Source organism: Zosterops lateralis (genome assembly GCF_965231275.1).
Source record: "Zosterops lateralis genome assembly, chromosome: Z".
NCBI lineage: Eukaryota > Metazoa > Chordata > Aves > Passeriformes > Zosteropidae > Zosterops > Zosterops lateralis.
The window spans coordinates 39,124,787-39,142,074 of NC_139800.1; the positions used below are offsets into that span (position 1 = coordinate 39,124,787).

General features: G+C 39.6%; 1 protein-coding gene across 7 annotated transcripts in view; it reads left to right on the forward strand.

The window, feature by feature from the left end:
• The window catches only part of AOPEP (aminopeptidase O (putative)), a gene marked incomplete at its 3' end in the record, with an annotated part of 188,651 nt that extends 175,231 nt beyond the window's left edge, over positions 1-13,420 (forward strand). For 5 of the 7 annotated variants that reach the window (XM_083884198.1, XM_083884202.1, XM_083884201.1 and 2 more), the window contains 3 exons: positions 6,857-6,943; positions 9,536-9,680; positions 12,611-13,420. In XM_083884198.1, the coding sequence (XP_083740324.1) occupies positions 6,857-6,943; positions 9,536-9,676 (228 nt within the window). The other 2 variants (XR_014592548.1, XM_083884200.1) reach the window with 2 other exon arrangements.
• Between the last annotated feature and the right edge of the window lie 3,868 nt (positions 13,421-17,288).

Sequence of the window (17,288 nt, forward strand, 5' to 3'; positions counted from 1 at the left end):
AAAAGTCCAGGTTTTGGTCTAAAATAAAACTAATTTAAGCTGACAGACAGCTCCTTTACTCAGTTTCCTGACCAACCCTTGGCAAACACAATAATCACATTTACAGAATCCTTGTAAAAAGAATGAATCCATTCTGTTTGCATCCAGTAGGTTTTTGGCTATTGAGTACAGTCTTTCAGATTGCCAAACCGATAGTCTGTCAACACAGTTGTAACACAAAAAGCTGGTTTTGCTCCTGGTGAGCTGCTTCAGCATCTCTCACTTGAGCAAGTTTCAGTGAAATCAAATGCACCTTCTAAAGTATGTGTTAACTGTGGCATAAAAGATAGGAGTGCCCACTTGAAATTCAGGTTATATAGAATGAAAAGTCACTGGTATGTTAAAGAATAACTATTTCAGCTAGGATTGGCAGAGGGGGAGAGAAGTCATTAAATGCACTGTAAAACTGGCCATTCTTGAACTGTAATTATTCCATGCTAAACAACTGTAAAAGCTCTTTTTTAGTTCAAATATTGTCCAGCAATATTTATTCCTTAATTAGGTAGACAAATGATCTAATATTTGAATCTAATTTATCTGTAGATAGGAAGAGACTGGTAATAAATGCTTTCAGATGGAACAGAGCAGCATTCCGGTGCTCTGGAATGCTTTCTTATTGTTAATTAAAATTAATCTGTTGTAGCATAGCTTGGTTATTTGAAAAAAAATTCTCTATTTTTTCTTCTTTGAATTAGACTGGAGTCTGACCTCTGGAACTCTTTAATTAACATTTAAGAGTCAAGTTGTTAAAACAATTTTTTCAATAGACTCTGAACCTGTATTTTGTAAAGATCACAGATGCCCCATACCTTTAATAAAGGTTCTATTTTGTTGGACAATAGCTCTTACTCTATTTCAAATTATCCCATTTTCTAAGATCTTTAAGTATGTTGCTTTTGTTCAGTGATTTAGATTGGTTGTCTTATGGCATTTTTTAAATGGAATCCAGCTATTAGCAAGTTGTACTCATCTTCCCTGAAGCTAGACTCCCATTCTGTAGACCAAAGCTCAGTAAAGTCTAACATTTTTCTCCCTTTAATAAAGGCATGGTTTAAATTACTTGTTTTCTAAATCTTATGGGTAGACCTCAAAAGTAAAATATTAGGTTTTTGTTGTATGCAACTCTGAGAATTGGACTCTATTATCCCTAAGGGTTCCTTCCAGCTCTGCTGTGATTCTATGAGATTCTGTGATTCCTGTGAGGAAAGACCAAAGAACTGGGTTTGTTCAGCCTAGTGAAGAGTAGGAGTGACCTAACTGCAGCCATCCTGTACCTGAAGAGAGCCTGTAACAAAGATGGAGAGGGACTATTTGCAAGAGTGTATAATGACTGGACAAGGAGGAATGGTTTGAAACTGAGAGTAGCCTTAGATTAGGTATTACAAAGAACTTCTTCACTCCGACAGTGGATAGACACTGGAACAGGTTACCCAGAGGAATTGTGGATGCCTCATCTGTGGAAGTTGCCCCATCCAAGACCATGGGGCTTTGAGCAACCTGATCTAGTGGAAGGTATTCCTGCCATGGCAGGAGGATTGAAACTACATCATCTTTAAAGTCTCTTTCAACGCATTCCATTCTGAGATTCTGTGACTGTGTGGGGCAGGGGAGAATAATATGGATTAGGCAACAGAATTTATCACCTGGGTCAGAAACAATTAGTATCTCTTTTATTTAAGACATGTTCTAAATATCTTAAGATTTTTTTTCTCAGGTATGTCACTTTTCTTTTGAAAGGGAAAAAGGGAGCTTTTCTTTTGTAAGTTAAGCCATGTAATTTGTATTTTATATGGCTTTAGTCTGTCAGCTTCAAGCATCGTTTCCCAGAAGGTCTTGGCCCAGGTTGCTAAAACAAAGCCTTAGAGCTGGGTTATTGGAATATTTTATGTAAATTTTTCCCCCTCAAATAATCTCATGGAGCAGCTTGCATTGTCTGGAAACAGACCAAGCAGAATTTTGGTCTTGGTACCTTTCACTGAGCTGTCAAAATGCCAGTAATTTTTGAGTTACAAATAATATTGCGCAATACTGTGTATTTTTCTTAAAAATGGAATTAAAAGATATTACAAGACTCTTGGAATTATTTGCTGCTGCTGGAAATACAGCTGCTGCTCCTATATTTGGGACTCTGCTATCTGACAGGAGCATCCCTTCATGATGTTCCATGTAGGTATGTGCCAATACTTAGACCTCAATGTTGTTGATACTTATGAAAATCAAATTTGTACCTGAGACATTGAGTCTCTCTGTCTTCATGTTACGGGACTGTGCCTCAGAAATGCACTACTAATATGAGTATTATGTTGCAAAACACACAGTAACAAACTTCATTTAGCTTAAAAACCTGGCAGTGGAGAGGCTCCCACCATCTGCAAAAGCAGGATGGGAGGAAAAACCAATTTACAAGCAATAAGAATCCTTTTACAAGGAACCTGAGGTGTCAGCAGGGCTCCATCACTCCTCTGTCCCACTTTTCCCCATTCTTGGGAGTCCCAGCCATCAGTCCAGGACTTGGGAGGACAGCTCTCACCCTAGTATTGCAGAAAATAAATTTTATTGAGAAAATAAATTTCAATTCCAACTTCAGCATGTGGGCCCTTGCAGCTGCCAAACTAGTGAGAGTGTGAGTGGGTGGGCAGTTAAAGGTGTTGCTTCTGATCCAGCAAAGTCTTGTGTGCTTTCTGCCAGCAATAACAGGGTGGATTGCTGTAAATTACTTTTCAGATTTAGTTTATATTGTTCGTGGTGTAACTAGCCAAAACGACAGATGCTGTGACTCTCTGAACTGTAGAAGAGCACAGAGAAACATGCAGAGAGAAAACTGTGAACGGAGTAGTGAATTCTTATTTTTCCACTGAGTATTTGCTCCTGGGAGGAAAAGCCAAGAAGAGCATACACAGGATGCGGTATGGTTAGCTCAGTCCTACCACAAGCTACTTGGTTTTCAAAATTTCCTTTTGAGACTGTTTTGCAGAAAGCCCCTGTTCACATGACTCATTCATTAGGCTGTGAAGCTCTGGGGTCCATTTTGCTCTTGCCACTCTATGCATTGGATGAAATGCTGGGAACTGATTTTTTTTTTCCCTTATTCTTATGTGACTAAAATTCTTACATTTGTGGAATCAGCCTTCAGGCTGTGGAGTATCATAGAAAAATTACTTCTTTATAGTGCATATGTCTGAGAAACTGTTTAAGCTGCAGTTTAGGCACCATGGCTGTCTACACGCACTGTCTACGCACCATATGGTGCAGGGGACAGGAATGTAACCAATATATTTCTGTCCACATTGTGCAAGGCCCCCCCCCCCGCCCCTCTCGCACTCACAGCCAGTCTTGGTTTCTGTGCTCTGCTCTGCTCTGGGTCTCATACAAGTCACAGGGAGCCAGCAGGGCTGACTGAGCTGACGGTTTCATAGGCCCTTCAGCAGCCATTAGTTCTCCTGCAGTTTGCTCTGCCATGGGAACATTTGGGGCAGACAGGAGGCAAATGTGAAATCTGAGGATAAGATGCATGCTGCTCCTGCCCTAACTGGCAAAGTGCCAGTGTTTCAGGTCTGGGAATGTGCTGGGATTTGTACTCACCCTGGGAAAGGAAAGGAAAAAGGCAAAAGAGAGAAAGAGAAGTGTGTGTTGTCTCAGATCTCACTCAACAAATAAATATTTTTCTTTTTAACTATTTGAATAGATCTTGGTTGCCAAGGACAGAAACCATATGGAAGAGGGAGAAGTTAAGAGAACAGGCAAAGCTTAGTTCTGTGCTTTCCAAAGCCACTGGAATTTAGATGATCAGGTCATAATGCAGTGTCAGTCATACATGATGTCAATATGTGAGGAAGTAAGACCACATGAATGCCTTTCACAGAGAGAACTTCTGTTCTGCTCTCTGTGCAAATACAGTGGTTGCACCAAAAAAGGTGTTTTGAGGGCAAACTGGCTTCTGTGCTCTTTAAGGCAAGTCCCTACTTGTTATCAAGAGTACTCAGAAATGTAGGCCCTTAAGTCTTATGACTCCACCTTTAGATCAATAAATACTTTTAATAACTGCAGGGGAAATAACAGCTCCACCAGGAGGTATGAAGAGAGCCCCATCCCAGAATACTTTATAATCTGCTGTTGACTGAAGGCACAGTTTGAGGTCATGAGCAGCCAACAGAAGGTGCACTTGATTGCTTACCTCCTGGGTAAGTGCTGTGTCTGCTGGATCATGAGATGCGGAAGAGCAGTGATCACAGGAGGAAAGCACAGACCCTTTCTCCTCCTCATGTTTCTCCCCATTGCTATCAGAATACATTAGGAATTCTGCTTGGATTTTTTGTTTGTTATATATGGAAGAATGTGCAGAGTAAAGTGTATCTACAGTCTTTTAAATGTGTTTATATTGTTTGATTAACTCATCTTACAGATAGAAGAGGTGTATAGTTAAGTTTTGAGTCTCGGTAGATTCATCCAGACAAGAAGCTGCTTGGTCCTATGAGAAACACCCTGTAACAAAGCTGAATTGCCTGGGAAGATTTACTGGAGAAACATTTAGTGTCTCCTGGGAGAAGTAGCAGCTGGGTAGGGTTTTGAAGGTTTACATTATGAATATGGGCATCTGCAGCAAAGTGAGTTGAATCTTGGAAAGCTATTTATTTTGTAAATTTAGCTCTGATTCCACTAGGAGGAATCCTAACAGCTGCAATTTTGTCAGCAAAAAAGCTGTAAGAGACAGCAATTATTCCCTATCATGCACAGCACTGTAGCTATTCAGTATCTTAAATGCAGCAAGTGCAAAATCCACCCAGCCCCCAAACCTCACAGCTTTTATTTTCATAAGGTATGTTCAAACTATTTTATATAAGAGGTCAGCTGAAAAGAGACATCAAGTACACAGGGCCTGTGGGCATTTATCACTTGTTATTATGCCAATAGGATTAACATCTAACCTAATGTAATTCTGTGAATTTTTTTTCCAGAGCTATAAAGTTGGTAGGGACTAGGATGAAAAGAAAATTATTTTCAAAACCTTATTTCCAAAAGCAACAGTACCTTTTTCCCTGTCTTCCCTTTCTGTCTTCATTTCTCAATGTTATCACTACATCTGTCATTCAGAAAAAGATTCATACTCAGCTACTTGATATAAGCACAATTTGGACTCAGTTTTGAAAACCATTAAAAATGCTAACATTTCAGTCTTACTATTGTTATAAATGCAACGGCAAAAATCGGATTAACAAAGAAACAATTTATTAATAAAACAATCCCAATCACCGATAAAGAGAGAAAACCACAAATAGGATTTGCAACGCAGCGCTGGGTGGATGAGGAGACCACACGCTAAGGCACAGTTTTCCCAAATCCACACGGAGCAGGTTGCAGCTCGGGGTTTTATAGGGGTTTTCATGTCCCAAGGTGAAACAGGTGCCCGGGGATAGTCCAGCAAATAGTCCAAATCATTTTCGGATGGGCTTCCCGGATTTGTCGGACTCTGCAGACCGTATTCCGGGAAGATCCTTTTCACATGCGGATGGAGCTCGCAGGCCCATGGTTATTTCAATGTGTATTCCTCGGAGGAGAATTCTCTTTTCTTTCGGGGAGGAATTTCTCTGTCTGGGTGCGATGCCGATTCTTATCTGGGTTGGCCAGTGTCTTTGTTCCTCCTGATGACTCCTGTCCTATTCTTTTGTCCCAGGACTGGAGGACGGTGGAAACCTGGCTGGGGAAAGGTTTCTACAGACTATACCTTTTCACATTTTATATTAACATCAATCTAAGATATATTGCTATATTCTTTTATCACAAATTTTTACCCAATGCCACATTTATCACACCATGAAAGGTGATTTTCATTAGGTGTCCTGGTTTTTGAAAGATGGCAAGAGAAAAGGCTGAAACAGAAGCATTGGGAGTTATTCCACTTAACTGTTTTCCTTTACTGTCACTGCTGAATTGCTAATGCAATATAAAATGTTAGGCTGATCGCTGCTTGCAATCAGGCAAGCCTTACTGGAGAGTAAGATGACATTTACGCCTCAAGAGTGGCTAAGAGCAAAGTCAAAAATGTGAAGACAACATACATGTAATTCATGTTCATATTACTTAAGTAAAAACTTTTTTTTCAGTTGTAATTTGCTTGAAAACTTTGTTTCAGTGGGGTAACTACTATTTTTATCGATGTGTATTGGTAGAATAGCGTGACAGCTTTCTAAATGCAGATCAATTTTAAATGCTTAACAATGTGCTTAAAATCTATTAGTAGAAGAACTGATTCCTTTAAGTGAAAGCTCCCTGTTTCATGGGTTGATATCTAACTTTTATCCTTTTGACATGGATTTAATATCGGTACAGAATTACATTTAAGCCTTTTTATCACTTGTATGATACACTTACATAGGGGAAATTATCAGTGATATTTTTTGGCTTCTCCAGACCTTTGCAATGGTAATCTCTGTTTCCTGCCACCCCCACAACCCCTTTTTGAACAATATGAAAGAAACAACTCTAGCCTAACTTAAAAGAAAGAAAGTCAGGACTGGAAACAGTGGCAATGAAGATGCTGCAGATGTGTGCCTGGATCTGGGTTACTTTCTATCACAGAATCAGGAGTTTGTCTTTAGGCATCCTGTGTTTCTAACGCCCAGGCTCAGGTGCATGGAGCTCTGGCTCCTCTGTCCAGCTGACTGACTTGCCAGGCTGCAACCTGCCAAAAAACACAGACCCAACAAAGATGAAAAAGTCAAACTGCTACTGATATATTATTAACACTCAAAAAGATAAAATACAGAGGTTTATGTGTTTGCTTGCTTGTTTTTACTTAGTTTTATTTTTCTTCTGACAGGTTCGACATCGGTGGTGTGAACTTGTCATCAAACACAAATATGAGCCTGGATACAGAGACATTGAGCGATTCCTCAGAGAGGATCAGGTAAGTTACATTTATCTAGCATTTTGACAACAATCAACCTTTTAACACCCTTATGCTGAGATAAAAAAAAAAATATTTTAGTATGTTTTCTTGTTGTAGTTTGTCAAAAACTTGGCTGTATTCATGTTTTTCTTCTGTGGTCCCCTAAACATTGTAGTTTAAGAAAGCTGCCTAGAGTAGGGGTATTCAACACCACCTAAACATGTTAATCTTCTGTCAAGTGGTGAAATAGGATAGAATTCCTCCTTTCCTTGCATTTTATGCAAGCCAGAGGTAGGAGTGATGCTAGGAAGATAACTTCTCAGCAGGTTCCTTTTGCAGGATGAGGAAAGCAAGTGTGGCTGTGAATGTCAATGCAGGTATGAGTAGGTGCAAAGTAGTCAGTGCTCTGGTAACCTCAGTTCTGATGATGACAGCCAGAAGTCTTCTAGCACATCAGTGTACATCCAGGGAATGCTAGCCTCTCCATGGGTAGGGACATGCTAAGAGAGGATTGTGAAGGCCTTAAAAGGCTGGACAAAAATGATTCCTTTACTATGGCCTTTTTATTTTGGCCATTGTGAACTTAGAATTCTAATTGTATCTCTGCCTTGTTGTTTCCTATTTCACTTTTATTTGTCTCTATTCACTATGAACCCTATAAAATCAAGACATTCACTGTCTAGGATGCATTTTAAATATTTAATTAAATGTAAGTTAAAAAATAAGAAATGGTGAAGATACATCAAAATTTAGGCAAGATATTGATGTCTTTACGTTTTATGCTGACAATGAACAAAGCTTTTTACAGCCAATGAGGATTTTGTGCTTTCAGGCAACAGAGAACAATTGAATTATTGCAGTTTGTCATGTGTTCTTCTAGCTTGGAAGTATACCTCTTATTTATATCTCAGCCAATAAGCAGGCCCCAGAGCTCTTGGCAAGCTCTGTATTAAACAAACAAAAAAAGACATAAAAGAACATTATTTCAAAAGGAGTTACATATATTGTGCATATTTGTATTCTTTGAAAGGATGGAGATAACCACCAGCAGAACCTGGGGGTTCAGGGTTTGGGAAGTCCTTGAGTTTATAAAGCCATACAGAATTGCATTATGTTTGGATTAGGTATTGTGCCAAATAAAGACATTTTTTGCAGTGTAAGGAAATAATTTTTGCAACTTTTTCACATAATCTTCATTTAATTTACTTCAACAGTGCATACAGTTAATGGCACAACCAGCTTCTGGTGTAATTACTACTTAGAGCAGTTGCATGTCCATACTGATTATGTAACATGGCTTTTTTAAAAGTCTGGGAAAAAAATGCAAATGGACTATTAAAATCCTTTGAAATTCTACAAAACACAGTGTGTTTACTACATGTTAATGTTTAGGCTTAGGGGAGGATTATTAATGCTGGGTATCGAAGGTAGTTCCTATAGTAGGATAATTTGACCATTTTTAGAATTCTCAATGAGAACAACTGGAACTCAGCTCCAGGGCCATTTGTGTGGCTGCCAGACCTTGGTGCAGCTGCAAACCTTCAAAATCTGAGGTTTTGGTTCTCTTGGTGTCAGAGCATGCGTAGGGAATTGGCAAGGAGTCCGGCAGGTTTCTGCCACTCTGAGATTTTCTCCTTTTACTTCAGTCGTTGTTAAACTTTCAGTTTCTCTTCTGGATGAAGGGCTTTTTAAGGCTTACCAGCCAATGCTAGAAATTGCAAGGAATAGCATTAAAAGTTGTATTTTCTCAATGCTATCCAAATTTTTCCATTCCTGCAAGTGTCCAAACAATAACTGTAAAAGTCAGCATGCCAAGCTGCTAATATTTGTCACATGTGTAATCCTATTTTGGTAAGTCCAGTTTAACATTTACTGAATTCCTGTAATTAGCTGAAAAAAATTATCATTAAAAAAAAACCCAAAAAAATAATCTCCAATATGTTTCCTGTTAAGTTGGCCAGAGCTTTGTTGGCAGTGGTGAAAGGGGTCCAGATCTCCCTACAGGGCCCATTACCTTTTTGTTATCACTGCTATGTCCAGCCTAAATAGTTAGGAAAAAGCCTGCCTTCATACCCAACCAGAATTCATGCATGTTAAACTGTATCTCTGATATAAAGGGAGTTAAACACAGATGTGACCATATGCAGTTGATGTCCAGCTACAGAATTACCAAATAATTTTAGAGTGGAGTACTTTCTTTCTTCTGGAAAGAAAATGTATATCCCATTGAAGGAAGGAGAGTCTTTTTTTCTTAAGGCACATTTGGAAAAAATTCAGGTAGTGGGTTAAAGAAAACAGTATTCAACTTGAAAAGTGGCAAGGAAAGATTTTCTTGTCATGCCACAACACAGAAGTCTTACATTAATAATCTGTTTTCACATGGTCAACACAGCATATAGACAACCATCTTTAGGCTGAAGAGACACAGAGAAAACTAGCTCTTCTTGGGGAAAGAATAGGCATTAGAGAATAAAAGGTATTTTCTGTGGTTTGAATTGTCTATTTTGTTTCATTTCTAGTTTAAATGAATACTAGGAAGTCAGTGACAAAAAAACAGCTAACTAGTTATTACTGGTGGTAGGATGCATGTGTGTTATGTTCGTTTTTCAGGCTATGGGTGTGTATCTCTATGGTGAATTAATGGTGAATGAAGATGCAAAACAACAAGAACTTGCACGGAAATGCTTTGCTGCAGCACAAGAACATATGGACGCATCCTCAGCCAAAGTGGTGGCAGAGATGTTATTCTGAAAAGGTGATTCTTCATTTTAACCTTAGCACTTTGATTTTGCTTCATATAGAAAGAATACACAGAGCTCAGTGAACATGGTAAACTTTGGCATAACATACCACTTGTGGCTACTTAGGCTGAGATATAACTCTTGTTACATATCTTGTTGGCTTGTTTTTTTTCTTTTTCTTAAGCCCAGCTGCGGGAGCAGTGAGTTACATACATGTAAGCATAGCTGGAGAACGTGGAGAATGGCTTTGTTGTAATGGACTGTACAAGAGGCAACTGTAAGTGCAAATGGCCAGAGAAGGCCAGGTGCTGCCTACAGTTATCTCCCATTCTGTATTCTTAACTCTGCTTACAAAAATTTCAATTGTGCAAGGAGCATTTCTGTTTAATAGAGATGCATGTTTACTTGACAGGCAGCACAGTCTTTGAAAAGAGCCTGATCCCATAGTGGAAATACGAAACTTTGGACTTGGAAGCAAATATGAATCATGTGAGAACAAGCTGATAATTCAAATGTTTTTGTGTTAAGGGTATTGAGGTTTTGAAGATTGATTATGAGGTAAGAAAAGTAGCCTTAACATGAAGAAGCTAGCTTGTTTGTGAAATTAAAGGAGAGGAATCACCGGAGAAGAAGCAGAATTGCAAAAATATCTACGGAATAATGATTGGTGTAGGCTATAAATTTGCAAAGATACTTTCCATTTCTCTCTCTGAACAGTTAAATGTAGCATTACAGTGTCTGCACATGCATGTTTAAAATATAACCCATTAAGATTAGTATGAAAGTTTCTTCCACTACAGCATACCTCAGATTTTTGGTTAATCACATAGCTCATCTGACGGACTGATTGCCTTGGTTGTTCACAAAACTTTACAGTTGATTTGTGGTATCATAATTCAGGCTTCTAATTTAGCAAAAACATTGTCACCTTATTGATACCAAGCAAATATCTCCATTTTCTCCTGTTCTAGAAGTATTTGACTCTTGAGTTCCACTTGATTTTGTAGTGTTTTTTACTATGTTTATATGAAATACAGCCAGTGACAGATACTATGAAAGCAAGTTTGACTATGAAAAGCCATGTTGTTCTTCTGTATAGACAAGAACTGTGCCTGCCAAGAAAACTTTTTTGGGAAAGGTGGTTCGGACTGTAGAGTGTCAGGGAGAGACACAGACTGTAGCTGTGGGGTAGGAGAGACACCATTTCAAATAGGGCTAAAGAGACTCTCTTGTGTACTTCCAATTATCAAGGACTCACAAGGAATTTGAGTTATGTTCAACAATTCTTAATCTGGTAGGTGTCTTTGAGTTTCTGAAGGCCAGAAACATTAAAATCAAAATTTCTACAAGTTTCTGGTGGTAAGTATCTAGCACAGGAAAATTACATGGTATGCAATGGTTGGGCATTAGCAATAGTCTAGAATTACAACTTGGACTTTACCAACAGTGGAAGTGTATAGTGAGCTTTAACATAAAATCTAAAAATACTGAGTACAATATTCTGTGTGACTGCACAGCTTTCTTTTAATGTTATGGCTGTTTGGGTTCCTGGCATGATGATTTGTGACTTAAGATTAAAATCACATTGCCAGGGATTACCACGCAGCCATGACCAGAGCTGCTAGCATGAAACTCGCCATTGATGGTCTGATATGTGCACAGCACAGAATCCTCTCCATCTAGCAAACAAACAAACAAAAAACACACACTCAAAAAAAAAAAAAAAAAAAAAAAAAAAAAAAAAAAAAAAAAAGGGGAGAGGGAGAAACAAACCCCCCAAAAACAGAGAAAAGTAGCTGAGCATCACAGAAGAACCTCCTCCGAAAACTATTCCTGCTGAGACCAAGATCTCTGGCGAGGTGCAGAGCTTAGCTGATTGGTGAACAGTGATTGTTTTCCTCTTTGTTCACAGTGGCTAAGTTCTGCACCTGAAGAGAAGGGAGAGGAGACTCTGCAGGGCAGAGGGTGTTTGCTGGCTGAGATCCCTTGCTGCTGAGTGGGCAGATTTGCGATGAATGCATGTGTCTGAGGTTCACTGTATGGAGGATAAGAGGCAGAGGCAACCTAGGAAGGACTTTCAGTTTTAGTTGGGAATAAACAGTTCTCCTTAAGTTCTTAGTCTGATTGCAAGTGGAAGGCATTGCCTACAGTAATTTGGTTACCATGCTTTCCTAAAGGTCAGAGGAAATAATGTTTGTGACTTTAACCTGGAATCGTCAATAAAGCTTTTGTTTTATAATCTTCTCTTTAATGGATGCTGTCATGATCTTTCTGCAGTTTTAGCTTAGCACTATGTGTTGTTTTCAGGAAATTGTGGCAGCTCCAGTCAGAAACAACTTACGGCTGCTGCTGTTGTTCCAAGCTGTTGATGGACCCGTCCTCCGGTGCCTACTGAGCTGATATCAGTTCTGATTTTACACACTGGCTCAGTTCAGCAGGAACAGGAGTCGAGCCCTAGAGCAAAAAAAAAAAAAAAAAAAAAAGTATTTTTCCTAAGAGCCTTTGAGAAATGTTGTTGCTGTTTTCTCTTAAAAAAATGAATCAGTACACATTGTGATACCCTGATACTAGACACTAAATAGCCTAAGGTGGAAAAGCTACCTCAGTACTGTTTAAGAGGACTGTTGGCTAAAGATGAGAAGGTATGTGGATATGTAGTACATCACACAGTATTGCTCTGGTAACTTGTCTCCAACATTATTTTCAGAGTAACCTGCTAATAACCAAGAGAGTTAGTGCTTCCACCATGGATTCCCCGTCTTCTCCAGACCTTGTTGTGGTACCTCTAGGAAGCTAAAGAGATCATTGTTAACTCTGTAGCTACAGTTACACTCTACTGGTAACCTAAAAAATAACTCAATTTGGAAAGCTGGGGCAGTCAAGAATGCACACATATTCCTTCATTGTGACAGAGTAATAACTTTAAATGCTGTTTCCATTGCAGGAAAGATCACAGACAACTCTTTTAATAGATCTTCTACTAAACCCCGATGGTACTAGGATTTCATTGACCCAGGACATCAAAGGAAGGATTATGTGACTGCTAAAACAATCGGCTGACAGAAATATTTACCTTACTGTATTTCTAGAGGCTCACTGTAACTGAGAACACATGCACACAAAACAAACTACACACACACGTATTACTCTGGCTTTAGGTAATTCTTTGATAGAAGAATTTTGGGCTTTATTCTCATGCTTTGGTAATACAGTCATTCCGGTTTGCAGATGCTAAAGGTTCTTGATTTGAGCAACTTTATTAATTTGGGCATTCTGAAAATGGATGAAACTGTATTGTGTACTTAAAATTGTCTTTGTAACTTCTATGTCATATTTTTAAAACCTCAATATAAAATCAGCAGGGGCTGAGGGGGGGCTTTTGCGATTAGATGGAAGCAGAAATAAACTGTGGAAAGTTACCTGCTATTGTCCTGGTGATGGGATGGGACTGAAGAAAAAACAAAGATCATCAGATGCTTTCTGTATCATGTTTAGGTTAAATTTTACCAGAAATATCAAACCTCCTATTTTCTGAAAGTGTCTTTCATACTCCTGTGATGCTTCTTTTGCAGTGATATGTCAAGTGTATCTCTTCTTTCCTAGCCAATGAACCTCTACATTTTTAGAAGACATCATAATTGTTTCTTTCAGAGAGTAAGAATTTAAATCACAAAAATCTGTGAACTTATTTCCCTTGTACTCTATTGTTTTTATACCAAATCCTCTTGTAAAAATAAATATTTTTTTTCAAGTACATAGTCTTTCCATTCCGCAGTGGTTCAACACTAACTTAAAAACTTGAGAAGAATTACTCCATTTCTGCTTTTGCAGAAGGAGAAAAGCACCTGGAACTCATTACTTAAGGGATGTTAATGAGAAAAAAAAGGGGGATTTTTTTTTTTTTTTAAAGTTCTTAGGCTCAGAATCTAAAGTAAAAACCTGCCTCAACAGTGTCTTCAGTACAAAGAGTACAGTTCCTTTTCCTGTCGCCACATTTTCCGACCTCCCTCTTTGCAGGCATACAGTGTCAAAACCTGAGTTAAGGGACACTCAGAAAGTTCTTTCAAATGCAGCAAGAGTTAGGAAATTGTCCAAGAAGGCACTGAGACACCACAATGACTTCTAATGTAGTGACCCTCACAGACATAATTATTATAGAATCCTATTCATAACAGAGTTACACTTCATTTCACAGGTTTTTTTCTGCAAAGGCCAGCAAAGGAAACCAGGTTGCTTTTTGCCTTTTCCATTGTGTAAGGAAAAAAAAATACGGAGCTGGATGAGACTCTTGCACAAAATATGCAGAAATTAAATACATTGTAAGCCTTTTCATAGCCAGTACTGTTAAAACTACAGGGCAAGTAATACATTACATGCTTTTTAAGATATTACCAAAATTTTCTCCTTTCAAAACAATCTACTTGCCTTTTTTTTAATATTGAGCATAGCAGTAGTGTGTTTTGTTTGCTACAGCTCTTACAGTCTGCTTCAGCAGTATTAACTTGAACGTGTCCCCTTACTGCAACTTCATGACCCATCCATCATGCATGGTAGCAACTGAGAAAATGTACAGAAAATAAAACACAAACACCAAAAAATCTAAAAAATGGCAAAGAGTCTTCATCAGGGCATTTTGTTGCTAATCCAAGCATTGTGATAAAGAGTGAGGTTCCAGATTAAGAAGAAAGCTGAAGGTGGCATTGAAGAGTTACTGTCACCATGACTCATCAGAGAGCATAGGAGACTCACATATGTATTGTTTAGTAGGGTCATTAACATGATATAAACATTACCCTTAGTTTAAAATCCGTCTGAATAATGTAAAAAGCACTGGAAGTGAACTATATGATTATTTACAGAATCACAGAGTAAGATGAGTTGGAAGGGACCCGCAAAAGAAATTGAATTCTACTCGTGGACCTGCACAGCACCAGCCCCAAGAGTCACACCATGTGCCTGAGAGCATTTTCTGAACACTTCTTGAACTCTGTCAGGCTTGGTGCTGTGGCCATTTCACTGGGGAGCTGTTCCAGTGCCCAAATACCCACTGGGTGATGAACGTCTTTCTAATATCCAGCCTAAACCTCCCCTGACACAGCTTCAGGCCATTCCTTCAGGTCCTGTCACTGGTCACCAGATAGATCAGTGTGTGCCCCTCCTCTTCCCCTCATGAGAAAGTTGTAACTGCAATGAGGTCTGTTCTCGGTCTCCTCTGGGCTGAACAGACCAAGTGCCCTCATACAGATGCTCCTCATATAGCAAACCAGCCCCCAGCACTGGAGGTGAGGCTGCCCCAGCTCAGAGCAGAGCAGGACAATCCCCTCCCTTGCCCGGCTGGTGATGCTGTGCCTGATGCACCCCAGGACAGGGCTGGCTCTCCTGGCTGCCAGGGCACTGCTGCCTCATGTTCAACTTGTCACTGACCAGACTCCCAGGTCCCTTTCCATGGCACTGCTTTCCATGTCTCATTCCCTGGTCTGTCCATACACCCAGGGTTACCCCATCCCAGATGCAGAATCCAGAACTTTCCTCTATTGAAATTCATATGGTTGGTGATTGCCCAGACCCCTGATTTGTCAAGGTCACTCTGCAGGGCCCCCCTCTCCTTGGGGGAGTCAACAGCTCCTCCCAGTTTTGTATCATCTGTGAACTTGCTCAGTATCCCTTCCAGTTCAGTGTCCAGGTCATTTATGAAGATGTTGAAGAGCAGAGGGACAAGGATGGGGCCCTGTGGAGCTCCTCTAGTGACGGATTCCCAGTCTGATGTCACCCCATTCACTGTAACCCTTTGGGTCCAACCCAGTTGCTCACCCATCCCATGATGTGTTTATCCAGCTGTGGGCTGGACATTAGGTCCAGAAGGATCCTGTGCGAGACTGTCAAAAACTTTACTGGCTCCCCTTGGTCAGCTGGGTGGGTTATCCTGTCATAAAAAGAAACCAGGATGATAGGCAGAACTTTCTTCTCATGAAGCTGTGTTGGCTGTGACCAATGACTGTGTTGTCTTTCAGGTGTTTTCCAGTACCCACAGAATAAACTTCTCCATAACTTTACCAGGCAGTGAAATGAGACTGACAGGCCTGTAGTTTCCTGGGTCCTCCTTCTCATCCTGAAAATCAGGACAATATTTGCCAGCTTCCAGTCAGCTGGGACCTCTGGATTCTCAGGACAACTCAAAAGAGTAATTTTGTGATTACGTCAGCCAGCTCTTGAAGGGTTCTTGGATGAATCCTATCAGGCCCCATATGTTTGTAGGGATCCAGCTGGGGCAGTAGATCCTGCATATATAAGTTTTTAATAGGCCCTATCAAAAGCCTAACAAAAAAAAAAAAAAATCACAAAAAACAAACAACAAAACAACAAACCACCAATGTTATTGTTAATATTATTCATGATTTTCTCTCAAGGTGGGTGTTTCTATATTGAGTTCCTGACAGAAGGAAGTTGTGGAATCTAATTGTAGTTAAGTAAAAGTAAACAACAACAAAAAAAATCTATTTACAAACTTCCTGTAACTAAATCATGACAGGAAGTCATGTCTTTTCAAATGATTACCTCTATCTAGGAGATGGACTCCATGGTCCTTGTGGGTCACTTCCAATTCAGTGTCTTCTATGATTTTATGTGGCTATTACAACACAGGGATCTATATAGGTATGCCTTTGCCCTTAGGTTTCATTTACTTGTTTCATAGGCAGACCTCTCTAAATAAAATAGGGTTTTGTAGGTTTTTTTCCCCCCTCCCATCCCTAATTCAGTCCTTTCCAAACACAGTGGTAATTTTACTCTGAATACCATTAGAAAGCCCAGTGCTGGACTATGTCCTTACTTCATCAGGTCAGCATCTAGTTAGGATCTCAGTGATTCTTTTCTGGAAGTACCTTTGAGCTTTGAAAATGAATCTCAGATGGAAAATTAAAACTGTATCCATAGTTAGGCAAGGATCACCACTTGCTTTCTCATGTTGCTTACTGTGTTGCTTTTTCAGAATAAAGGCAGAACATAACAAGGAGTGGCCCTGCGACGCCCTTGGCCCCTCAGTGGGCATGCATTCATTCCTTGCCATGCACTTACTGTTTCAAGTACAGAGTAAAACACACCATTTTGCTGACAGCTGTTTTCTGTCTGCAGCTTTGCTGGGAGGTGTTCGCAGCTGCTGCTGTCTCTGTGATTTCTCCTTTAAGAAGGAATTAGCTGTACCCTATTGCCCATGCCACACACAAAATAGGGAAGGAAAAAGGTCTGGAAACAAGATCCGACCAGAAAGGCAGCCTGAGCAAATGAGCAGCTTGAAGAAACAAGTCAGCATAAGGAGCCTAAGGATTTCTGATATACAAAAAGCACTATGAAAAAGGATATTACCAAAACAAACCAAAAAAGTTACATGGAGCATTAAAAGGTATCATGCAGAGCATTGCAGCCAGCCAATGAATCTCCACAACTGATGAAAGTCTTGAGAACTGGTATCTGTACTACAGAAAATTATAGGTGTTAGTTTGCAGGGTCTCTGCAAACAGAGGTATGTGGGAGGAAACCATGATGCTTTTGTAAGAATCAAGAGGCAGCTGAGTTACCATAACCCACTATGTTCCAATGTGTTCCAATTATGCTCTATTAGTTTG